Genomic DNA, 26,042 nt, shown 5'->3' with positions numbered 1-26,042 from the left:
AGCCAAGACTCCTGGATCAAGACTAGGCTTTTTGAATAGAGGTTTGATTACTGCAGTCTTAAAGACCTGAGGTAAGTGGCCTGATACTATTGATAAATTGAGAAGGTCTAATAAAGATGAGACTATTAATGGCAGGGTGTTTAAGCAGTAATCAAGATGGGGTCTAAGAGACATGATGATTTAGATGAAGCAACTAATAAGATATGAATTCAGAGTGATCTATGGGAGAGAGTCAGTCTAAACATAACTGAGGTCTTACAGATGATTCAAGAGCTGCTGTAGTAGTAGATTCATTTATTGCAGGTATAGGAAGCATCTGCTGAATTTTATCTCTAATAGTTGTGATTTTATTTGTAAAGAAACTCAAAGTCATCACTGCTGAGAGCTAAGGGAACACTGGGCTCAACAGAGCTGTGACTTTTTGTCAGCCTGCCTACAGTGCTGAAAAGAAACCTGGGATTGTTCTTATTTTCCTTTATTAGTGATGAATAGTCTGCAGTTCTGGCTTTACAGAGCTTTTTATATGTTAATAGTTTTTCCAGGCTAGATAAAATTCCTCTAAATTTGTGGAAGGCCACTTCCTTTCCAGCCTCCATGATGTCTGCTTTAAGGTACGAATATGTAAACTGTACCATGGAACTAATCTCCTCTGATTCACTAACTTCTTTTTCAGAGGGGCCACAGTATCAAGTGTTTCACGCAGTGAGGTTACAGCGCTGTCAACAACATGATCAACTTGGTAGGGAGTGGGATTGAGGCAGCTGCCCTCCACTGTGTTGGCACATGGCATAGATGTAAATAAAGATGGAATCATTTTCTTAAATTTTATTAACAGTGTTGTCAGACAAACATCTGCTGTAGTGGAATTTTCTTCCAAACGCTGCATGATCCATTATATTAAATTGAAAAGTTATTAAAAAATGGTCAGACAAAAGAGGATTTGGGAGAAAAACTATTAAATGTTCAATTTCGATGCCATATGTCAGAACAAGATCAAGGGTGTGATTAAAACAGAGGGTGGGTTTGTTTACATTGTGAGAGAAACCTATTCAATGTAATACTGAATTAAATGCAGTGCTGGGACTATAATTTTTAACATCTTCATGAATGTTAAAGTCTCCCACTATAATAACTAAGCACTAAATCAGATAGGAAGTCTGGGAATTCAGTTAAAAAAGTAAAAGGGTTATCGGGTATCACCGACGTGAACAACAATCTGACCTGATTATCTGATCAGCCTTAGCCAGCAGCTTCAGATCTGACTCTGGCCCCAGGAATCACTGAACTATGGTCGCTGGAGTCTCTAACTTCACGTTTCTGAGTGTGGAGCTGCTAATTAGCAGAGTCAGTTTCTCAAAATAGCTCAGAAACGTGAACAGGCAGGTTGTGGTCCCTGGGCTTCTGCTTAGTGGGATGTTTCAGTCCGACAGCTAACAGGCACCACACCAGCTAATGGGCTAGCTGGCTTTTCTTCAAAGGTGTGGAGTTTCCAATTCAGTGATCCTCACCTCCAAAACTACCAGACCCATCAACTTATTACTGGTCTTATTGTGACCAAAGGAGGCAGAGGAATAACTAAACATGTGGCCCCGAGCAGGTGAGACAGGGAGAGGCCATGCTAGCAGCTAGCTGAGCTAACTGGTAGGCTAACGAGCTGGAAGTAACAAGTTAAGTCTGGAAATAGCAAAAAGTACTGGGCAAAAAAAAACAATACTTGACTAGTACAGGAATGTGTAGCAGGTTGTGAGTTGCTGTGCAGAGAATCTAGTTAGTTTTTAGGTGAGTTAGACTGGAGCCAACCTGTGAACAAGCTGTACGGACACACACAGCATAACACGCAGGAAGTGAATTCACTTACTGAGAACAGTGTCACAAACAGTGTCACCATGACCTACAGCCTGCAGTCATCTAAAACAGTGGTTAGTTCTGTACTATGTTAAGACAAACTGTGAAGTGACAGGGTCATGGGCGCCCAAGGTACACTGAGGATGAGGTTGACCTGCTGTACCAGTCATACTTTTAAATTTCATTATTCATTTTCAAAAGATTCATTTAGTTTGAATGTTTGTTAAAATGACTGAAAAAGAAATACTGTACATTGGTCTCTATGAAGAGAAACATTCAGCAGCTATAGTGGGGAGGCCATTGAATTTGTCTAAAAACTGATCTAACTCGTCCTCACAATCACAGTTTTCACTCCTTTTCCATCTGTTTTTCACTGCATGGCAGACAGATGTGTGCTCAGGCAGATGTGTGCTTTTCATGACAGTTTAACTATGGCAGCAAACAGATTCACAGAAGATGCACAGTGAGCTGCTGTGTAAAGAGTATTAGGCAGCTGGTCAGTGTTATGGCTGATCTGTGTATCAGTTAGGGTCCTGTATTTTTCCCCCTAAAAATAAAGAATGCACAGTTACCTTATTTCAACTGTGTTTTCATTTCTAGATAATTTGGTTAAGATAACTGGTTTAAGCTGGAGCCTGTTTGTTGCTTGAGCTGCATTAATGAATTTCATTGTGGAGCATTGTGCAGTGCAGTTTCTGTCTCCAGTCTCAGTGATTTAGTTGAAGTTTATGTCCAGCAAACTGAATTTTCAGTTTGTTTACAGCAGCCTGGGCTGTTGGATCATAGACCTGGAGTGGCAGAGAATATTGAAATCCAGTTAATAATTGTGTGGCACTGTGGTCAGTGTGCCAGAGGATGTTTAGGTTTGGGTCGCTGACTTAGTGGAACACAAATAAAGATGAATATTTTAAGATGAATGATGGGGCACGCTGCAGCATCTTTTTTTCACACTGCCTGAAATGCCAATATTCGGTGACCGTGTATGTTTTTGATTTGATGAGGATTTGTCTGTGATGCATCAGTAACCCCAGCTATGGATGAGAATTGATTTTCTTCCGATGATGGGAGCAGCCAAGCATCATAAGTAAACCACCAATTTATTTTTTCTCTTGGCAATAAACTTATTGACATTTTGGCAACAAGGGACATCAGTTAGGGCCATGGCTTCACTGAACATCTTTTATGCTTCTTCAAAGCTGCTATTATATCACCCCCCACATTCTGCCACTGCAAGCTGCAATGAATACTTCATGATTTGATTGCACTTTGCTACTACATCATATGGTAGAGCATAACTGAGTAAAATCTTGAAACACGGTGCAGCCTTCTGAGTCGTTGCAGCCGCCCTGTGGTTGACAACATGGATGAGGTTTCTTTGTACTGTACTAGGAAGCGTAAAAGTTGCTGGCCTTGCCTTGCATTTGTTTTCATGCAGTTCTGAATGATCTGTGTTTGGAGGAAAAATATGTTGACATGAACATTTGTCTTTTTCATCTTTGTTTGCTGACTTCTCTGCCATATTGATCTTTTCAAGATATCAGGTTGCAGTGCCAGTCGGCCTTTGACCGTTCCACTCTATCTTCCGCCACAGTATTAAAGTCATCACAACACAAAATGAAATTTGAAAGTCTCTTGGTTTGTTGCAGATTTTTGGCCAAGCTGTTAAGACTTTTACCAGAATGTAAAACATCTTTCTCATCAATTTTTTTAACTGTTCTTGTCACGCAATAAAACTGAATTTTAAGTTGTTTTTTAAAATTTTTTTTATTACAGATTGTATTTATGCATCTGAAATCCATTAAATCCATCCATCATCTACACCCGCTTATTCCTCTTTAGGTTCACAGGGATCTGCTGGAGCCTATCCCTATCCCCAAGGCAGGGGTACACCCTGGACAGGTCACCAGTCCATCACAGGGCCACATAGAGACAAACAACCTCACACACTCACACTCACTCCTATGGGCAATTTAGAGTCACCAATCAACCTGACATACATGTTTTTGGACTGTGGGAGGAAACCAGAGTACCTGGAGAAAACCCACCAAAGGGTTATGGTTATGGGGAGAACACTCCACACAGAAAGGCCCCTGCTGGGTACCCATTAAATCCTTGGTGCCAATTCTACATTTGGTTTAGGTCAGAATGCAGAGTAATTCATTTCTAGCTGTGCAGCAGCATTGGTTGGCACTGCACTTGTGCTGTGAGGGAGAGAACCGAGATTATGGGGCAAGGAAAGACACTTAGGACAGAGATGAAAAGGTAAAGAAACTCTTATAAAGTAAGGATAAAGGGAATGAGTGAAGAGGACAAAACTAGGAAAGGGTAAGGATAGAGAGCATGATAAAAGCGAATATAGGACCGAGGAAAGGTTCAGCCTGAGAGAAAGAGACGAGAGGGAGGGAGGAGGCAGAAACCAACATGAGAGTGAAAGACGAGTGAAATCCCAAGGGTTTCCTTTTTTAAGCACTATCCTGCTTATTTTCTCATTGAGACAGAGCACATCTGACAGAAAACCGCTCGTCTGTCTCTCAGTAGAGATGGGAGGACGAGGCAGCATAACCATCCCCCACCCGTTTTCTCTCAGACTCCAGAATCATGTAGATTTTTAATTGATATCTTGAAAGTCAGGTGCAGATGAAGTAATAAGAGATTTTTGGGCGGAGGAGCATGAGAAAGAGCCTTAACGAACATAAGGACTGAGCTGGGCTGATTTTTCCTAACACCACTCAAGATGCTTTTCATACATCACCATTTTAACATCATGTCCAACAGTTCACAAAAATAACACTGAAACTGGTGGTAGTCTCAAACTGCTGGCCTCAAGCAGAGATGAGCAGCAGGTTACAGAGGTCAGAGAGCTTCATTCTTTCTAATGCTACATCCCAGATTTTCTTTTTCTCAGGTTGTGTCTACAGAGTCAAGACCTGCACACAGCCTTTGAGCTGGAAAAGCAGTGGTGTTGCATGCCTGCAAAGATTTATTAATTAGCACTAAACACAAAGTACAAAACAAAACTAAGTATTTGAAGAATTAAAAACTTAAACTTGTCACCTGATTAAAAGTTAAGGTCTTTCCAAAGTTATGGCAGTTTAGTCTGAGAGGAACATGAATGTCTGTGTAAAGTTCCTTGACAGTCCATCCAGCAGTAGAAGACACTTCACCAAAGTTATTAGGATTCACCTCTGAATTCTTAATGTTTGCACCAAATTTTGTGCCAGGCCTTCTAGTACACATTACACCATAGATACATGAAAACTTTGAATGCTGGTGGCCAGATGAAAAGTCACATTATCACCAAAGCCAGAATTGTCTGGACAAAATTATCCATCTCAACCAACACTGGTGTCCGCGGACACACACGGTTAAAATGCCAGAAACTGTTATGCAGCTGCAGAAATTAACAAAGCAGAGTCTTCTGCACAAAGTCTGGACTGTGTCGGTGTGAGACATATCTGAGCTGGAAATACTCTGACTAGGTACACTTTGCTTGAAGGCATGAGCTAAGGAGAACGAAGCCATCTGTGCCAAGCAGGCAAGGCATCCCTCTCCCATCCACAGCTTTAGTGACAGCTGGAGAAGTGAGATGTTTAATATTTCATCTCAGCCAGCCACATCTTCGGTGGTTTTCTCTGAGCAACAAAGCCATTTTTCACCGTTCATTAGGATTTTGCTATGCAGTCAGCCAACTGGATAGCAGGACAGAAAACTCCCCAATTAGGCAGTTATGACCAAGGACTTTGTAGTCATTTTATGCAAACTAACGGTGATTGTGAAGTCTGCAGGGCTGTGTGTGTATGTGCATAACCGTGTGTGAGCTCTGTCAGGAGTTTTTAAATTACAGCGTAAACTGCTCGAAACATTAGCGAGAGATAACTACCATTTTTATGCAAAGACCTTGTTAGAATGCTAAAATTGCTCCATTTTGACCAAAGAGAAGAGAATAGTGGTTTTGTTATGCCACAGTGGTCCCAAACGGGCCATAGTTTTGGATTTCAACTTATCTTCAGCATATTCTGCTCCCACCAAACATAACACAGCTTCAGGCTCTTTCCAGTGCAGGCCTGGAAAGCAATTACGGATGAAGGCGGGAGGGGGAGCGCTGCCTCTCGATAAGCATTCCCTTGACTGAGTAATCTCACACTTGGCGCCTTTTGGCATTCTCTGGTTAGGGAATCACTGGCAAAGTCATACATTTTCTACCTAAAGGAAGTGGAGGGAAATTTCCTGAGACGCATGTCATGAGTTGCATGGTGATTCCACGCTTCTGTGTTTTAACCTTTGGTGCTTGGTAAGCTGTAGCCTGTGGGGAGCTCTCCTTATTGGGCCCATGAGAGACCACAGAAGGATCTGAAAAGGTTAAACTATGATAAATGGATGATACCTTTTGGCAGAGTATCAGGAGATAGATGACGGGCTGCTGCTGCCTTCTACATCATTGAGGCTGAATGCAAAGAGATGGTTGGCAGGAAGCATTGCAATAAAACCCAATTTCTTTGCTCTTTCTTCCTCTGGCTCCACAGACATATGAGAACAGTTACATTACTCAGCTCTTTAGGTGTGATTAATGAGCATGTCTTCCATGGTGGGAGAGAATAATAATCAAACTGTTATTTGTGTTTTTTGCCAAGAAATGCCAGGGTTATTAATTATGGAGACCTGAAGTTTGCCAAGCAACGTGTTTCTAGGCTAAAAATAGAGCAAATGAGCAGAGTTGTTTTAGAGTTGGCCAAGAAAACAAGAAAGCAGAAGTTCTTTAGGTAACCCAAGTACCAGAGAGCTATGAAGACAGAAACTGCCTTCTGTAGCCCTGTTCTGTCTGATGATCTGACATTAAATCTGTAAATTGCCAGTTACAGAGCAGACTTTGATGTATATCCCATCATCCCTCCATTGAAGACAGTGTCATGGTTGTACGTCTAAGGGTCTTTGGATTCTCGCTTTCACTGACGAGCTGCTGATTACACATTTAGAAGTGTTGTGAAGTAAGCATTTTTCCTGGGTGCCTACACAGCTGCTTCTGCCTCGCTTTCCTTCCTCTCTGCTGGAGGGACTCCACATTAATTCAGGTTATATCAACAGCACAGCCTGTCTGCAAGCCCACATCTCTGTGACTTGATCAGAACTAGTTCACTAGTATATTTGGTGCGCTCCCCCTGTCTATGGTGGTCGGACATGATGTTGTTTAAATATGGTGTTAATGTCTCACATTTTCAGAAAATGCAGTAGAAATTGTGTCACAGAAATATCAAAGAATAGGGATGGAAGTCAGAAAGGTGTGTGTGCAGGTATCAAAGCTGTTTAACCATCTGGCAACATCTTCTGAAAAAGCATACTGGCCCATTTGGACACTTTGTGCATGCTCATGTGTCTGGATAGGAATCTGATCTCAAAAATCGCTGCATAAATGCAGCCAAGAGGCATTCCAAAAAGATTTAAAAGCCAATTAGTCCAGAGTGGGAGGTGATACACTTTCCAGCCAGATGCTAAAAAAGCATGAATACATCTGTCTAATCTTTAGTCCTCATAGCTGTGACTGTGTGAGTAAGTAGTCAGTGAAAGTAATGTCTTCCAGACCAACGTGATAATGGCTGTGGATAATTTAAAGACATGCAAAACTTTCTCTCTCATTGTGCATTCATGTAAGTTACTTACACTCAGGAGGCAGTTTATTAGGTACAGGTAGCTAAAACCAATGCAGTCTAAAAGCACAGTCCTAAAGGTGTTTCTGTCATTTGTATTGGCTAAAAAAACAGAAAACACCTGTCAGTGTACAGCACCTTTCTAAAAGAGTTCCAACAAAAACTGACCATCACCACCTTCAATAAGGAGGCTTTATTACAAGGCTGGTGATTGCTCTGCATTAGTTATAGCTTGGTGTACCTAATAGCCTGGCAACTAAATGTATGAGCGAATGAAAGTGCATCAAGCCACATCTGGATTTAGTCAGGAAAAGACGAGTCTAATGCTGCATTCATGTCATATGAGATAGATGGTAAAGACTCATGTTAATGAACATTCATGTCATAAAGACAGTTGTATAATAAAAGCTGTAGAGTTAAAACACTGTGCATTGACAGTGTAACAGCATCCATCCATCACATTTGATTTAAATCCACTGAACATATTTGTTCCTATTAAGACTGAAGCTTTCAGGAAAAATCTGAGTTTCACAAAAACAGTATACATCACTTTGTTTTGTTTTTTCTCATTCTCCACTTCACACTTTTATGGGGGTTTTTCAAAGGCCTCACAGTGAAAGGGGGATAATAAAACCAATGTATTTTTTTGGTACAGATCAATAAACAGACCGTAGAATACAGCACTTCCATTAGCACACATGTAAAGCCTGGTGTGTGTGCAGTTTTTTTTTATTTTATTGTCCTTCGTTTCTCTGGTCCTACACTCTCCCTTGCTGCCAGAGCAGAGGTGTTCGTGTACATGACGGTGGAGAAAGCGGTAATTGGAGTGTGGAGGATACAATTGTCCTCACCCCTCTGCCTGTTTTCACACCACCGCAAACCCTGTCAGTCATTGTGGAAAACAGTTATGACAGTTTTTTTTCCTGAAAGTTACGGATAGTGGAGCATTTCTCTTGTGCAAACATCACCTGTCAGGAGGCGATTTTAGCCTGTTGATGCAGTACTGCACCACGCAACCACAGCATCGCACAGAAATTGAGTAGAGACGTTTGAATTCGCTGCCACGTTCAGGTTTTAACTCCACTGAGATCATGGACAAGCATCAACAGTAGCAAGTGGGTCGCACTGACATGTAGGTCAACACTGGAGGTTTCCATGATTGAGTACGACTAAATTGATTACAGGCACTGAGGCACAGCGTGTAGTTGATGTGGTCTAACCCTCACTGGCTCAACATGATGTCATGACAAAAAAAAAAAAAAGCAGCTCTCATACTCTGTTTCCTGCAGTTCAAAATAGAACGTTATTAATTGTTTATTTTATTACGGTAACTTTTTTTGTTTTACTCTAGGATAATGTAATTACAGCCACAAGGAATTCAAAACCCACACACACAAAATAAAGTCAAGTAATAAAACAAGTCTCACAGCTTTTGTCACGTTTTAACTCGTGTGCTATGAAGAGATAATAAGATTAACTTGAATATTTACACTGTCAGTGGACACATGCAGGAACTCAAACGAACAACCTTTGTCAGATACGGCGTACCTTAGAAACACTATTGTTGGTGAGACCTTGTTGTGTCCTCCATCGTACTGCTGCGCTACTCCACAACAAAATTACCTTCTAACCTGCATGGAACAAAAAAAACACACACACTAAATTTAAATCCTGACAGCTTCTTTGTAGAATGAATTGTTGCTTGTGCTTTGAGATAATAAGATAAAAATTGACTAGGATCCGTGTTTGCTGTGAGCTGGCAGGCAGGTTACCTTTAAAAGCTGCTTCAATTCTTTTCTAATGAAATAAATTAAATGCGCTGCTTGCCGATGATACAAAAAAAAAAAATCAGATAAAGAACTGAAATAATTTCCTCATTTAGAACAGCACTTGTCTCTTTCTGATCATGCCAGCAGGGATTAACTACTTGTTTTTCAAAAACAACTCAACTTATGTAAAGATTGTTTTTAGGCAAGTAATCTTAGAAACTTCTGCTTCGTCTTGCAGTTATTTGAAGTCAAGATAAACAAATGTGAATGAATTAGTTTCACTTCAGAGCACATTGAGAACCTAGAAGTGGTGGGTCTCTAAATACCAACACTTCCTCCCAGATCACTGTTGATGCCTCGAAACTCATTTAAAGTTTCAACACAAGGCTGAGAAGAAAGTTTAGAAACAAAAACAAAAAATTTTTTAGCACTGAAAACATTAATCGTCATTTTAAAGAAGAATGATGTAAAGACAGCAGGCTACAGCTAATAAAATTAACAGATGCAGGGGCTCATTTCAGTGATGCATAAGAGTGTCTGTCTATTTATGAGCTGAAGATGACTCGTAATCGCAGCCTTCCATCATCATCTCATTAATAATGCAACAAAAGCCTAAATGGTGATGATGATGATGGCATCAGATGCTCAGCTAATAGCCGAGAGGAACAGTATCAACTGCACAGGCATCAATATCAATTTTATTGCTTCTAAAACTCCATTCAGAGTTGCAAACCTCAGTCATGGAGCAGACGGCTGTGTGTCGGTGCGAAGTAATTAGGAACATTACTCAAGTACTTTGGAACAATTTAGGATACGTGTGCTTGGTTTAAGTATTTAAACTTTAAGCTGCTATATACTTCCACTATGTTTCAGAGGCAAATGTACTTCAATCTGTCTGCTATACTTTCAAAAAACGTATCATAAATGTATAAAAGTCAACACATTGTTATTGATTACGCTGATGTTTTCGGCCTGTGTCCCCTGTATGAGAACACAGTGTTGATTTCTCAAATGTTTCCTAAGTGGGCTATATGAGTTTTACTAGGACACACCTTACACTGTATCATTTAAATAAGTGTTTGAGGCTCAGTATTTGTACAAAAGCAGGGAAAGGCACTTCCTGCCAGGCTGCAACTACAGTTTGTAACATCTACTTTTCCTTCAGCCTGCACCCAAACAAGGCAGATCAGGGCTCATTAGGGATAAAACGACGTGGAAACACCTCCCCCTGTTAGCATACATGCATGCACTGTTTGTGTCTTTATGAACTCCTGTTAGACAGAACACACTCAGGATTAGACTAATGGGGCTGGTTTTTGTGGGGGAGGCTTATCACCTTGGTGAAAAAGAAAAGAAGAAAGCCTCCAAACAGCAATTTACTGATGTGAGTCAGATCCACAGCTACTGGCAGGAATTATTTCTTCCACTGTGTCAACCCATGTGAAAGTAAGCCATTTGCATGTTCCTAATCACCACTTTGGCTATGATCACATCTCAGGTGTGTATCCATTAAATAAATGAATAGGCATTACCTTGGTAATAAACATTAGCACTGTGCTTCATTTTATTGTTGTTTTCCCAGTAAAAGTCTGAAAAGATGGCAGTGGGAAAAAGCATAAACAAGCTCTTCTCTTAGAATTTACATGTAGGTTTGCCACAGGGGCTTATCATGATTAGTATTAATGTGAGTCATTTGAGTGTGCTCACTCAGCAGGGGAAGAAATACTACTACACTATTAAGTATTAATACCAAAATGTAAAAAAAATATATCATTACAAGTAAAATTCCTCCATTCAAAAAGCACTAAAGGTACAGGAGCATTAAGAGTAAAACGTACTTGACATATTTGTAACTGTGGACAATCAGCCCCTTTGAATCACATTATTAGAAATTCTACTATTAATACAAATGCTCAGTGTGTAGTAGCAGCTGGTTAAGGAAATCTTCAGTACACAGAGGTCATCTAGCCCAGTAGTTCACCACCAAAAATCTATTTTTATTGCACGAGTTTTGCCTTTAGCGTCACAGCAACTTTCACCCCTCGGCCAAGCGAAAAAAAAAAGTTCTCCAAATTCCTGCTGTTTCCAGTCAGGTTTTTAATGCACAAATTAAATATGTGCATAAAAACTGGTTGATGAAAATTCACTTATTAGACTCTGAAACATTTTGTACACTTGTAAACTAACTAGTCTAAAAGCAGTGGACTAACAAAATGTAAACACTTCCGACTGAAATGTAGTGGAGTAGAACTCAGAATCAAATCAACTTTTTGTATAGCACATTTCAAAACTACTGCTTGACTTCATATAATCAGGCAAAAGACCTAAACATAAATACCAATAAAAGATGAATAAAAACATACAATATCGGAATAAAATGCAATGCAATAAGTAGATAAAGATCAGATCATAATCAATCAGATGCCTTTGAGAATAAATAAGTCTTAAGGTCTTAAAGCTGTTCTAAAGTCTAGCGGTGGCTACTGCAAAGCATGATTTAAGTAAAGCATATGTACAGCAAAATTGTGTTTAAGTATAGTACATGTACAGATATAACTTGTAAATTACCACTATTGATATGACATGTGCAACACACACACATAAGCACAGAGCTGGAAAGATACACTCACATGTCCTGCTTGCCAATATGAAATCTGCCGCCTCCTGGGAGATACTTCCTGCTTGATGAGTGTTGTCACTGGCAGCTGGTGTTTTATGCGCATACACACATACACACACACACACGCACGCACACACCCCCTTTTTTGTTACTGTCCCTCATTATCTTCTGTTCCAGCACATAATGGACATGCTCCAACCAGAATATTTAGTATTGCAAGTGTTTTCAGAAAGAAACAGAGCTTTTCCCCACATAGGGACTTTAGTATTAGCAATGTTTTATTGATGTCTTCTTTTTGTTTTTCTTTGGCTTGTTGTTATATTGCGGGAACACAACAGTAATTGCTCCTTTGGGATTCAGCTCGACGGGATTTATTACACTCACACTCCAAGATTTAACAGCCAGGCTTCGGCCTGGAAGAACGGAGTTTTTGCGTTGGTGTGAAAATTGCCTGTTTGCCCTTGTTCACAACAAACTTGTCATTTGGAGTTTGACGCTTAACAGTTCGCCTGAGTGCCATATTTAAATTTTCTCCTGCTGTCCCTGCCCATGCATATATTTGGCTCCGTACTAGGATTATGCTGCACCTTTTATCTTTCAGTTTCATTTTCAACTCGCTGTATCTTCTGTGGAAAAGGGACTTTTGCAGTGCAGCGGTGGACGTGATATGAAAATGAAACGGTGGCACAGTCTTTGCACTCAGACGTCTCCTCCAAGTCATTACACCCACCAGACTTTGCTTAACAAGATCATCTTCTCGTTATTGATTCGGTCCATTGTTGACCACGCTGTGCTGGGCGATAGCCACGCCTCCCAACGACTGATGTGAGTGGATTAGGCGAACATATTGGCCCCATGCGTCAATAAGCGCAGTGATGATAAAGCCTGGAGGAGCACACTTGTAAATGTGAAATCTCCCCAGCACAGAACTGACTTCAGGTGTGTGGCACACTCAGGGAGGAAGGTCCTGCAGATGTTGGACTGATGTTTGTGAAGCTGCTGCTATGTCCTCGCATAAAAAACCTCATCAGAGACCATAACTTCAGTGCAGCTGTAAATGAGCATTTCTAACTTTTTTCCTCATCAAAGGATGCCCCTGAAATCCCCTCGTTTCTCTCTGAAGGCCCTGCCCTACATTTCTTGGTCCCCAAAGTGCTTCTTTCTCTGACAGCCCCTCCTTTTTCTTGCTCCTCAGATTGCCTTTCATTTCCCTTCCCTCCTTAGGCCACCTGTCTGTCATCGCTCCTTTCGCTCTCTTTGTCTTTCTCCAATCTTTCTGCCTCGGCCCAATGTCCCTCTGACATTTTCCTCCTGTTTCTCCTGTATCTTCTCTGCTTACCACCCCCTGCTGCACTTTAAAGAAAAAAAAGCAAAAAATATATAAGTGGGGGGCCTTGACCTGGTAAATTGCAACCCATCTTTCGTATTTAAGTCAAGGCAATCATTCCTACAGGATGCGTCAGTATGGTCCTCACAGGAGTTGCTCTCTCCTCTTCTATCTAGATGGAGGTTATACAGTAGGGACAAGCAATTGCTGCATCATTGTACAATCTACACCAGCAGCTAGTGCCAATTAAGGCAAAGAGAGTGTGTTGTAACAAGCTGCAACTCGATTCTCTTCACACTCACACTGGCTTGACACACTGTGAGTCCAGTCTTCCAACTAATAGCTCACAGAGAGAGAGAGAGCGAGAGGAGGCGTTAGTTTTCTTCCCTAGGTCACCCACACCGGAAGAGGTTCACTTTTTGTCTGGGAGAAAAGAAAAGGAAAGAAACAAGTTGCGTCATTGTTCTTTTTACTTTTTTTGTGCGGGTTGTGAGAAGAGTTAATGTTTAATGACACAGAGACCTGCCCTAAGGGCAGAGTCGGGCTTCACATGAGCTGCAGAGGTGTTTGGGATACAAGGGCATTTTTGATTGGAGCGGTGGTGCAGCGAACGGAGTGTGAGACAGAACTCAAGCTGTGGATTCACTGTGGGTGGACACAATAATAGCAACACCTGTGTAATAAAATGTAGTATGAGTCAATACTGTAGCACAAGTTTTGTTGAGAAAGTGGAACAGAAACGATGCTTCATCCATACGATGTATGTAGAGACAGGTTGAGAGTTGTGCACTGATCATGTGGTGGTTGTAGCCTAAATAAAATTTAAGTCATAAAACACTTTAAATACTATAGATTTATACACCGTTGTGCGTACATCCATGAAAATGAGATGCCTGTGCACAAAGTTGGTGGTAGATATCAGGATATTAATAAATCCATTATGATTAGTTGGCGCATCATTTGTTCAGGAAATGTTTGTGAAATTAAACATTACCCCATTAACATCTCAATCACACTGAAGTGGTCAGTCATTAGTTTGCAGCTCATTTGTCCAAACAACAAGAAATATTTTCGCTCCATTAACCTTCAAGTTCTGAGCATGACACATTAGATACAGCAATAGTGATACCATAATAATGATGAGGCCCAGATGTTAACTTTGCATGATAAAATGACATATGAACAAATTACAAAGGTCATTTTAGAGCCATTAGGTTGTTCATGCAGTGCTGACAAAAGTGCAGCACAAATCTTTATTTAAAAATGATAAAACTGAAACGGTTGTATAATCTGCTCATGTAGGGTGCCAACCTGCAAAAGGTTTGGTAGTTTTCCCTATGGACCTAAGTCATTTGGAACACTGTGGCCCAACCTGGGTAATTAATGCAGAATATACAGGTCCTGTGCAATAGGCTGTGCAATGTTAATGCGTAGCCTCACAGGATTAACTGGGAAATGAATGAAATGTGTCTGAAAGAGTTTGTGTCAGCCCCAGTCGGCTACATGCGGTGTAGAAGGTGCAGGTTGCAGCGGTTACGTTTTGTTCTGAATATTAGCGAAACTCCCACCACCACAATCTCTATGCACCACACTCTCACCACACTCTCTGCTGCAGTCTACGCTGACAGTGTAGATTACACTGACATCTTCCCCCTTGGCTCATCTTCACTCCTGTCTATGCTTGCTGCCTTTACTGAAATATATATGAAATATGTAGAAAAAATGTGATTTCAATTGAATTCAACTGCTAAGACAAACAAGAGTCGCCCTCTGGAAAAGGTCTAAAAATGTGCTACATTTAAAGAAGTGACACTTCATGAAAACATTTTATATCAAAGTTTTAGCCACCATTTTGTACATTTAGTTTTTTACATTACATTTCTGCTTATTATTTGTCTCCCTCTCCCACCAGTTCTCTATTATCGGCCATTTAATAAATGGATATAGGCAGCACAAGGTTCTGATACAAGCCTGTGCTGCTGAACTGTGGCTCACATGTGTGAGTCAGTGGCTGAATTTTGGTGGTGAGTTCGATTGTAGGACATACTGTAGTTGTTGAAAAGTGCGTTCTGCTGCAGTGTGTTTTTGTCCTGTGTGTGTGGGTGGGTTGGGTGTGTGTGTGTGTGTGTGTGTGAGAGAGAGAGAGAGAGTGAGAGACTACAGAGGTTTGATATAGTCTTCTGATATCTTCTAAACTGTTGCATCCCTCTCCAATGGCTGTACACATTTACTTTGATCACAAAGGTGCACATTAAATCTGCTCTCTGTTTCGCTGTCTCTGTTGAATCTCTTTCCTTCTGTCCCACACACAAACAGTAGACACACACACACACACACACACACACACACACACACACGCACACACAGTGAAGAGCCCTGTTAATACTCCTGCTTGCTTTGAAGATCAGAGCGATGCCGCCAATCTCTGCTCTACTTCAAATTCTCTGGATAATATCAGCTCTTGTTTCAACCGCTGCCCTCCTAACAAGATCATCAGCCATGTCACTTATCCAAAAAACACTCTCAAGCTCTCAATGAATTTTCATTAGTTTCTTTTTGGGTCAGATGCATTTTTTTTTTTTCTGAAGTAGATAATTGCCCTCCATCAAAGCTGCCTTCTTTTCAAGGTGCTCAAAGTAAACTCTGTCCTAATTAAGACCAGAGCATCGGAGCAGCGGGAGCTGTCAACCTGGAATATGACTGCCGACCACAGGAATCCCTAATTGCCCCTGTTTCGATATCCTTTCCCTCCTCCTCATCTTCATTAGCTCTCAGCAGTGCTCCCTTCCCACCTCAGCTCTGTGTAATGACAGAGTCAAACGCTTGTGCTGGACAAACAGCTCCAAATAAGTCTCGTTCCATCGACTCTGCCCTGCAGCACTCAACCTGTCGAAGTGTGTGCCGATGCTCATCAGCACAATAAGAAGCAGATTTAATTCTTCTCTCGAGAATACCTTCCTTCACTTCCATAACTGGAGTCACTTTTCCCTCTCTGCTGTTCCCCCCAGCTGTTGACACGTTAGTCTAATTGGTAGCTGCAGTTGTACCATCCCTCCCATCCGCTTCTCCATTGCTGCAGTTGACTCTAATTGGTGTTTTGTTTCTCTATTTGTTAACTCTCTATTTATTCACAGTTTGGTTTTTTTAGGTTCTTGAAAATTTAGTTTCTTCTTCATCTTTTAATCAACTTGTATTATGAAGTGCACATTTTGTACATTCACCTCACCCCAATGCGATTTGCTTTAACTTCAGCTGTGCGTTGAATAGTGTTACCCTGGCACTCCAGTACAGGAGTCCAGTTCAGCCCTCACATTAAAGTGGTAACTACTAGCCTGCCTGAGGTTGTAAAGAACAGGTTTCTACTCTGGGCTGAGGCAAAGGAATTCATCCAGCTATTCACTACCTTCATCCCAATGTTCCCCCTGCAGCATCTTTACTAGCACCTGCATAGGCCTGAAACTACACATACTTTTGATGTCACACTGGTTAATGGCAGCTTCCTTCTTATAGTAACAGTTGTTATGGTTGCTGGAAATGATTTAAGCTAAAGGTATACTTTCACTGCTCAGGAGATATTCATTTCTGGGTCTAGACTAAACCAACTAGAGCCTTCATCTAATGAACCTGACTTAGTCACACACAATCTAATTCTTTTTACATCCACGAGGAGAGGCTACGGACACTTTAAAGAAACCTTATAAAATTACAATTAAAGCAAGGAAGCTTTTACTTTAACTGCAGATGTTCTTTATTTAGCAAATGCAAAAGCTAACAGCAAACAATAAATGTGTTAAATCAGTAAATGTATTAAAAATCACCAATACACTGGTAAATCAGTTATTATTATTCTATCTTAACTATCAACCTCCTTGGTCTTTGAAGAATAGGGCTGGTTTTAATTTTTAAAAATTAAAAATGTAAAAGTTGGTTGTTAAAAGTCTCTGGTTTAAGCTTGACTCCGTCAGCTTCTCTTTTCCTCCGTGTTGGAGGCTTTCCTCCAGGCCATATGGTCTAAGTGCCATGCGTCAGTCTTGCCCAGATATGCGGATCCTGGATGTCTCCTGTTGGTCCCAATGCACTCTTGGTTGTAGCTAAAAAAATCTTGATGCAAACTTTAGAGTTTCCTCCAGCGACTGAAAAGTCGGTACTAACCAGCAAAATTCTAGGGTTTATATACTGTTTCTCCTGCATTAGGTAATGCTTGCTCTACAGTTTTGATTTACCAAATATGTATTTCCATCATCCTGTTGGTCAGTTACCATGCAGACTTTGTGATGTCAGATGGTCTGATCAGTGCATGGCCTGCAACTTGAGGCCTGTGTGACACTTTAGATTACTCTGCTATGGTGTCATTGGTATGGTTTGGTATATGGTATCAACTATGAAATCATTCCTCTCAATGATTAAGATTAACTTCTTAATAATTGCATAGCTTTAATCAATATTTCTGAATTATTTTTCTATCTAACCTCCACAGTGCTGCCTTTCCTCACTTTTTCCTGTTTTCAATTTTACCATCGAGTCTGTTTTTCTGGGCATTTGACAACAGCTTTACAGAGGATTGTTGTTCCATTTCCCCAACCAGTCTATCCTCCATTTTGTGGTGTTGATATTGTTCCAGGATTTTTTTAAATAAGATTTGTTGTTTTATTTGTTGCTTCTGTAGTCGTTTGTTGTTGAGAGTTTCTAGCCCTGAGATGTGGGCTCTAGAGAGGGAACTGTGTGGTTCCAAGATTTTAGTCCACACTCAAATGTCATTTCTATTATCATTGTTATTCTGACTGTGATGTCCAAAAACAGGTATTTTGTCATATTACAGAAAGAAAACACTACAGTGTCAGTTTTTTCTGATATTAACATGGTGACATGCTAACTGACATGCTAGGATAATGAACACAGTGACCTGTATGTCATTCTGCAATGCCATGTTAGCATTAGCATTTAGCTCAATGTGCCACACAGTCTCATGGTGCAGTGCAGCTTAACTTGGACTTCTGCATTAGAATTACATAACAGGGCCGCAGCGAGTACATACGTACCACATGGCACAAGAACAAGAACTGTGAACTCTTTTTCTCCAACTTTCTGATTTGGGTGAAAACTATTGAGAATAAAGACAGCAGGGAAAAAAACCATGCTGCTCACTCATTTTCACTACCAGTTGCCTACGATAAGGAAGCCATATCCACTGCAAATCTCCTGCTGACCGCATGAATGCAGTAATGATTGAATGGAATAGCCTCATTTTCACCATTAAAATTACTGTAGGAGATATAATAAAAGCATGAGCAGGCAGATCATATAACTTGTGCATCTAATGTTATAATTCTGCTATCAGTGCCTGAACTCTAAGGATGAACTTGCAATTAAAACCTGGACCGTAGGTATCTGTGGCAGAACTAGTGCTTCTACTGTTGGATGTGTGCTGCTAATGTTTTGTACTGCTGGGCTGTCTTTTCGGTGTTTTCTACCCTTGGCCTTGGAGGACAACAACTGGTATGTATCATAAAAGATATGTATAAATAGACCAGAGATTCTTTGCTTCAAGACACTTAATTTCTGACCATGAATAGAAACCTTCTCTCTGAGGATGCCATAGAAAATAAAGGCGTTTGTGACAAGCTGGAAAGTCGGCCCGAAGGAGTTTGAAAATGCTCCTTTGTGCTGTGTGGTATCTGGCGGTGAGACTAGATGGATGGATAGCATCCTGCTGGGCTGGATGATTGCCACCTCTCAACGCTCTCATTTACTGGCCATATCCTCCATTTCGTGTCCTTGAAGACCCAGCATTCTCACTAAGCCCTCTCTCGATCCACCTTCCCACTACATTCACCCACACAGAATCAGTGGTAGTAGTTGTCGAATTCTAATTCTCCACTCTGAGCAGGTATGGCATAGTCATAGTCAAGTGAAATGGTTCACTGTAGTGTATTTACGTCTTTTCCTCAAGGGACCAAGTTGTGCTGAGGAGGGGAGGGGGAGTCGGGTGAGGAATTAAAGCTGATTTCACACCCTCTTAAGACTCATGTGAGTTTTAACCACCAATTACTGCCTTTGTTACCCATGAGCAGCAAAGGGCTCAGAGCACTGACCACGAAGCCAATCAGGCCAGCTGAACTGCACAATCTTTTTTTAACAGCAATCACACGGTAATAATCTGTGGGTCCTATGGCTTTAATACTCCCTGTTGTTTAATTACACACGCTTGTACGCAGCCTACCAACACTACTCAAAAACACCAGCCGTGATATCCCTGGAAATACCTTTTGAATGGCAGGAACTACAGTACAACATCAGAACAGTGTGTAGCAACACAGCATCCCACCTCGTCTCCCTCTACGCTTAAGAATACCCGTTCCCCAGGTGGTCTAGGACTGAGCTGCCTTTCCCTTCCATCCCCTCCACCATTTTTCAAGGTTAATCCCTGCAGCTCTGACAGCCACGTTTTCCTCGGGTCGGGGAGTCAGGCGGGGTGAGCGGTGGGCAGACAGTGATGGTTCATACAGCCCCGTGAAGGACAAGCTCACTGGAAGCAGAGGAGGGTTCAGATGCTGACAGAATGAGGAAACAGCGTAAGGCCGCCCTCGATGTCTGGACTGTCGCTCCAGCAGGCGGGGCTGAGATGTGACTGGCTGTTGTCTGTCTGCTTGTTGGTGCTTGTTGCCTTTTACTAGGCCACTGTGGATGGATGGAGGGGACTTAATGAAACCAGGGCAGCCTCCCAGTATGTGCCACAAGTGGGACAAGGTTACCCTTCATCCCTCTTTGGCTGCAAATCTCACTATGAAATGAATAATTATTTTTTTAGTTCTGTGCGCTCATTTTAAATGCATTAATACAAGGCAGTAACCTGGATAGAGAGAGTCCTCACATTTTTACAGGAAGAAAGTCCACTTGTAATGGTGCATTAATGATGTATGGAAATAACTGCAGTCAATACAGCAACCTAGGCCTGAAACAATTAGTAACTCACTTGATTAGCTGATTTACAGAAGCTATACCTGCAACAATTTTCATGATTGATGAATCGTCTTTCAAGTAGAAATGAGAAAAATTTACCAGAAGCTTGTGTTTGCTGAATCTCTTGGGGTTTGGGACAGCTGGTCAGACGAAACAAGACTTTTTCTAAAAAAACTTTTCTGATGTTTTGTAGACAATCGATGATTATTTTATCGATGACATTTTCTAAATGTCTATGTCCCTTTTCAGTCAATACGGTAGATGGACAGTTTGGAATTGTGTTTCAAAATCCAGCACGTCTTCATATCTCACATGAGAAATACACAAACACACACTATATAATATGTATACAGCAGTTTTTATAGAGGGTGAATAATTATTTTCTCTTATTTTTTCTGCATTATACTTTAAAATAATTTTGATTATTGGTACAGATATTTTCTATCCATATTTGTGGTGTGTGGAACATTTTTAACTTGATTGTTGGATATTCTAACAACAGGATGCAAATAATTAAAGCGATTACAGCTCTCAATGATCAAGTATAAAGAAAAAGAAGTAAGAACAGTAACAGCATATTCTCATTTCACATCTAAAGATAGATAATTGAAAAGTAAATTTAAAAAATAAATTTCATTAAAAAAGAAGTTAGGTACATGAACATATGGACATATAGTAGAAAACTGTCACCTGTGAATATCATTATTATTATATAGCATGTTGTTAGGTAATACTGATGCATCTGCGTGTGAGCAGCATTTTACTGTTGTAGATGCTTGAGGTGGTGCTAGTTTTATACAGTCAGGTGCTTTGGTCCAGTGGTTTCCAACCTAAGGGTCAGGCCCCTTCAGAAGTTCAGATAAATCTGAGGGGTTGCTGCACACATTTGCATTTATATTTTGGACCTGTTTCTGTGAAGTGTTTGACCTCTTCAGGCCTGAAATAAATGAAGCCATCTGAGACATTTAGAGGAGAAATGTCTCTTTGGTCAAACTGCTAACAGTGCACACACATCTGGAACCTGACAAGGTGCCTGAATCAGACACCGCTTTATTGCAAGGGGTCAGATGCCAAACTGGTTAGGAACCATTGGTTTAATCTTCAACTATGCTCTGTATTTTATAACCTCATCATATCTTTTTATATTAATCTGAAAAATAATCACTAACTCGTACTGTCAGATGAATAAAATGGAGAAAAAAAGCACCAGACCTCCATCTGTAACGCAGTGGAGTAGAAGTATCAGGCACTTAAGTAAATGTAATGTGTCACCTTCCACCACTGATATGTACATATCTACACACACACAGACATTTACACATAATGTTCAACAAGGTATCTCATCTTATAGGGCTGCAATGGCTGAGTGGATACAGCTCTGACCCGAGGAGATGTGATAAAACTTTCTCTCTCTGAAGAATCACAGTTTCTTAATGACTGTTCTCTGCCTCTAAATCCATCTCTAACCAGACATCACTCTGTTTGCACAAGAAGCCTAGACTTGTTTTGCTTGATTGTGAATTTAACAATTGAAAAAGCTCCTGGAATAGATTTTGTGTTCTGTTAAATTATCTGAAAACAAAGGATGGAAAGGGAGAAGAGCTTTTAAGCAGTGTAGTTCTACAGTTTTTTTAAGACTTCCTAATATTGGTGACTGTTTATTTGCAAACCTGAAAAACAAAGTGCCTGAAATTTGTATTTTTTTCCTTCTTATGTCTATTTTTATGTCTCCAGTGAAACAAAATAGTCTTGCTGTAATAAGAATATATTATTTAGTTTGAGAAATCATTGATCACAGCTTTGATCAAGCATTGCAATTTGACACTAATGCAATACACTGAAAAAGCTTAAAGACTCAATTTAGATGTAGTAAATCTTTTAATTGTGATCAAAGGTAGTTTGCTCAGTTAAGAGGAACAAAGCCTGTAACTTCAAATACATAAACGGTAGATATGTCTTGAATTATGGAACATTTACTGCATGAATCATTGAGCAGCCAACAATTTCCACTGGAGTCTGTTGAGGATAAATTCAGTTGGAATTAAATTTTAAGTTTTTAGGAATCAGGAGACATTAAACCAGTTCTGAGGTGAACTACAGTTTACCTTAACTCCATCGCCTCAACCCAAACCACCAGATTGGATGGGTCACATAATTCAGCAAAAATGGAGAGCCTTGTCCACACCATCCAGCCTATTTCTCAGTAATAGCCTGACCAAGCTCCCTGAAGAGGCCAATTCTGGCCAGCAAGGCCCACTTAAATTCTCTGTGAGACAGAGGAAGAGCGAATAGAGTGTGTGGAGCCACTTAAAAGCCCCTGGGTGAAAATGGGATTTCTGACCTGCTCCAGTGGTGCCGTAGCTCTACAAGCCAGATTGGCTGTCAAGGCGCTGCCAGGTGGGAGAAGGAAGAGCAGGGGAAATGGGAGGAATGGATGTTGCTGCTGTTGATGGTGTAGACCACCAGGACCTCATTAGCTCACCATTTCATCAAACACTGAGGTACCGGGGTGGCTCTACCTTCATATATTTCTTTCTCTTTTGCTGTTTTTAGTTTTACTTTTTTTTTTTATCACTTTCTCATCTTTTCTCATCTCTTCTGGTCTGTGTCCTTTTCTTTCCCACCTCATCTTCATCTACCCACCACCCTTTCTTCCTGCTCCTTGAGGTGTCATTAACCAGATGAGCCTGCTCTGCTGTTAATCTGCCACTAAGTCAAAGTCAGCAGATGAGGGTGATAATGATGAATCCTTCTCCCACAAAAACATACATCCAGCTATAATCATTTGTTCTTGTTAATGCCATGGAAATGGAAATTTGTTGTGGCTATAGGAATGTAAATAACCTCCATATTTCTGCTGTGCATTACAGAACTCCACATGCTTTGCATATCATTGATATTCAGTGCAGAATCCCAGACAATGCACACATACAAAGTACATGCACAGCAGCAGCACCACATGCAGAGCAGCTGAACATGCGCAAAAAGGTGCACGGTATGATTTATGTGCATGCACACCCACCGATGAGCATTTGTGTTAGGAAAGAACGACCACACAGTGAACTCCGCATCTTGACTTTCAGGTATTGGCTGGAACTTTAACATCAACAAGAGGGAATGATTGCAAGTTTGTGACAGAAAAAGAGGTTAAGCAGGAAGATGCTTTAAATTATGCTGCTGGGACTCTGCATTTGCATTTGGTTTGACCAAGGATGCATGAGGTGGTGATGAAATTCTTCACAAAGAACTAGATCTAGGGCCACAACTAACTAGTATTTTTTTATTATTGATTAATCTTCACATTCACGTCAGAAAACTGAGGGAAATGTCACAAGTTTCATGTTTTGCAGAAATAATTCACTACCTAAAAATACAGGATATAAATAATGAGAAAAAAGCATAAAGAAAAACAAAACCAGGAGGTAAAAAATGGACTGTCATTTGAAGATAAGGTAATGACAAGGAGAGGAGAGATGTAAGAAAGAGAATTGTGTATATTTGAAGGTATAGACATGGACATAGGTTTATATATGTTCATCTACATGAAGCAAAACGAATAGCTGAACAAAATCACATTTTCTCGATGAAGCAGTAAATGGATCTGTGTGGGTGTTTCAGTCCATATATTCTTCATGTGTAGAGAATTTGTTATCAGTAGTTTCACTCAGTCTGAGTTAATTAGATATATTAAATACTGTTTATATTTAATAAGCATTCGATGTGAATTTCTGGTTTTGGAGGTAAACACATTGCTCTGCTGTGTGCGAGTGGGAGAAAGATTTAAGGTGAATCCTTTGTAAGACCCTGGGGTTTCTACCAATCGCAAAGCAATATGACAAGCTACATGTACCCAGGAGGCTGTGTCGCTACCTATTTGTCAACAAAGCATTTTCTGCCTCAAACACATACTGAAGCTTTTTTACCAAAGTTCCCCCAGGTGTGCATTTCTGTCTGTTTTGCATATTCTGTATGAACGAGGGATAAACTGAACTTTCAGATCGTTTTTGGTTGATGGAAAAAAGAGAAAGGTTCTGTAGACTTTGTAATGAATACAGTGTGTGGAAAAGAAGAGAAGAGACGTGTGCAAGCAGGTTGGAAAGTGTCAGGTGTGATGTGTGACAAAAGAGTGTCAGCAAGAATGAAAGGAAAGGTGGACAAGACAGTGGTGAGACCAGCAATGTTGTCTGGTTTAGAGACAGTGGCACTGGGAAAAAGACAGGAGGCAGAGCTGGAGGTAGCAGAGCTGAAGATGTTGAGGTTCTCTCTGGGAGTGACCAGGATGGATAGGATCAGGAATGAGGACATCAGAGGGACAGCTCATGTTAGATGTTTTGGAGAAAAAGCCAGGGAAGCCAGATTGAGATGGTTTGGACATGTTCAGAGGAGGGACAGTGAATACATTGGTAAAAGGATGCTGAGGTTAGAGCTGCCAGGAAGGAGGCCTAGAGGAAGACCAAAGAGGAGGTTCTTGGATGTAGTGAAGGAGAACATGAGGATAGTTGGTGTGGGTGAGGAGGATACAGAGGATAGGGTTAAATGGAGGCAGATGATTCACTGTGGCGTCCCCTGAAGGAAGCAGCCGAATGGAAAAGAAGAAGAAGACAAAACTAACATGTTGGCAGAGCTGATGGTGTTTGGGGAACAGGAGGTCAAATATTTAGATACATGATATGTTTTTGTGGGAAATTTGTTTTTCTCTGTTCACTGCAGTTTTTCCCTTTTCTGCTTCCATCAATCAGCCTCTCAGGATGCACTGCCAGACCTGTGCCCTGGTCACCAGCTCGGGTCACCTCATCGGAGGCGGTCGGGGTGAGGAGATCGATCGGGCCGAGTGCATCATCCGCATGAACGACGCCCCAACTGCCAGGGGTTACGCCCGCGATGTCGGCCGCCGCACCTCCCTGCGAGTCATCGCCCACTCCAGCATGCAGAGGGTGCTGCGGAGTCGCCACGAGCTGCTCAACGCAAGCCAGGACACAGTGTTTATATTCTGGGGCCCCAGCAGCTACATGAGGCGAGACGGGAAAGGCCTGGTGTACAACAACCTGAGGCTGATGAATCAGGTGCTGCCCAAACTCAAAGTCTACATCATCTCCTGGCAGAAGATGCTGCAGTTTGATGAACTCTTCAAGAAGGAGACTGGAAAGGACAGGTGAGGGGGGGGGTCACTGCATCGGATGCATAAAAACAGTAAGGGGGGAATTTACTCAGTGTGGGCCTACAGTAGTGTTAAAACTACTAGATTCATTGATTAATTAATAAATTGTTGTTCAGGATTCTCCAGTGTGGGGGTTCATATCATTGTGTCTTTGGATTTTGAACTATTGTTAGGACAAAATACGCAACTCAAAAACATCGCAGGCTCTGGGAAGTTGTACGTTTTTCTTTTCTTCATAATAATAATTCATAAAAATAATAATATAAAAATCACATAAATAATAAATATAATAATAATATTAATAATCATATTTTTTAAAACTGATGAATCAATAGTGGAAATATTGTTGTATTGGAGTCTGCAGGTTTTGCCTATTACTAGACCCAGTGCTTCAAACCCAGCCCTACACATGGAAACATGGAAGGAAAAGATTTCCACTCAGAACATCATGTGACCTTCAGGGCATTCAGTCGGCACTTTTCTAATATGGTTAAATATTAATAGCATCTTAACAGTTGAGTAATATCTTAGCCATATTTAGTAAATTATATCACATTAGGATTTTGTGCTACAAATTACTCATTTGTACCCTCAAATGAATAATCCTTGTGCATAATGTATGCCTCCCAAATGCTGTACAATATGTGCATGCTATGCAGCCTGCTGGTAATTCCACCTTTCTCCTCCAATTCAGCTGTAACAGCAATACTCTTTATTTCCT

General features: G+C 40.8%; 1 protein-coding gene across 2 annotated transcripts in view; it reads left to right on the top strand.

Annotated features, from left to right (window-relative positions):
• Positions 1 to 26,042, top strand: part of st6galnac5a (ST6 (alpha-N-acetyl-neuraminyl-2,3-beta-galactosyl-1,3)-N-acetylgalactosaminide alpha-2,6-sialyltransferase 5a) — a 47,450-nt gene that overhangs the window by 4,973 nt on the left and 16,435 nt on the right. For both annotated transcript variants that reach the window (XM_026312965.2, XM_026312963.2), the window contains exon 3: positions 24,903 to 25,315. In XM_026312965.2, coding sequence (XP_026168750.1) covers positions 24,903 to 25,315 — 413 coding nt within the window. The remainder of the gene's footprint in view (positions 1 to 24,902; positions 25,316 to 26,042) is intronic.

This window comes from Mastacembelus armatus, chromosome 17 (genome assembly GCF_900324485.2).
Source record: "Mastacembelus armatus chromosome 17, fMasArm1.2, whole genome shotgun sequence".
NCBI lineage: Eukaryota > Metazoa > Chordata > Actinopteri > Synbranchiformes > Mastacembelidae > Mastacembelus > Mastacembelus armatus.
The sequence above is the reverse complement of the archived record's forward strand: the minus strand, read 5'-3'. Positions and strand labels throughout refer to the sequence as shown.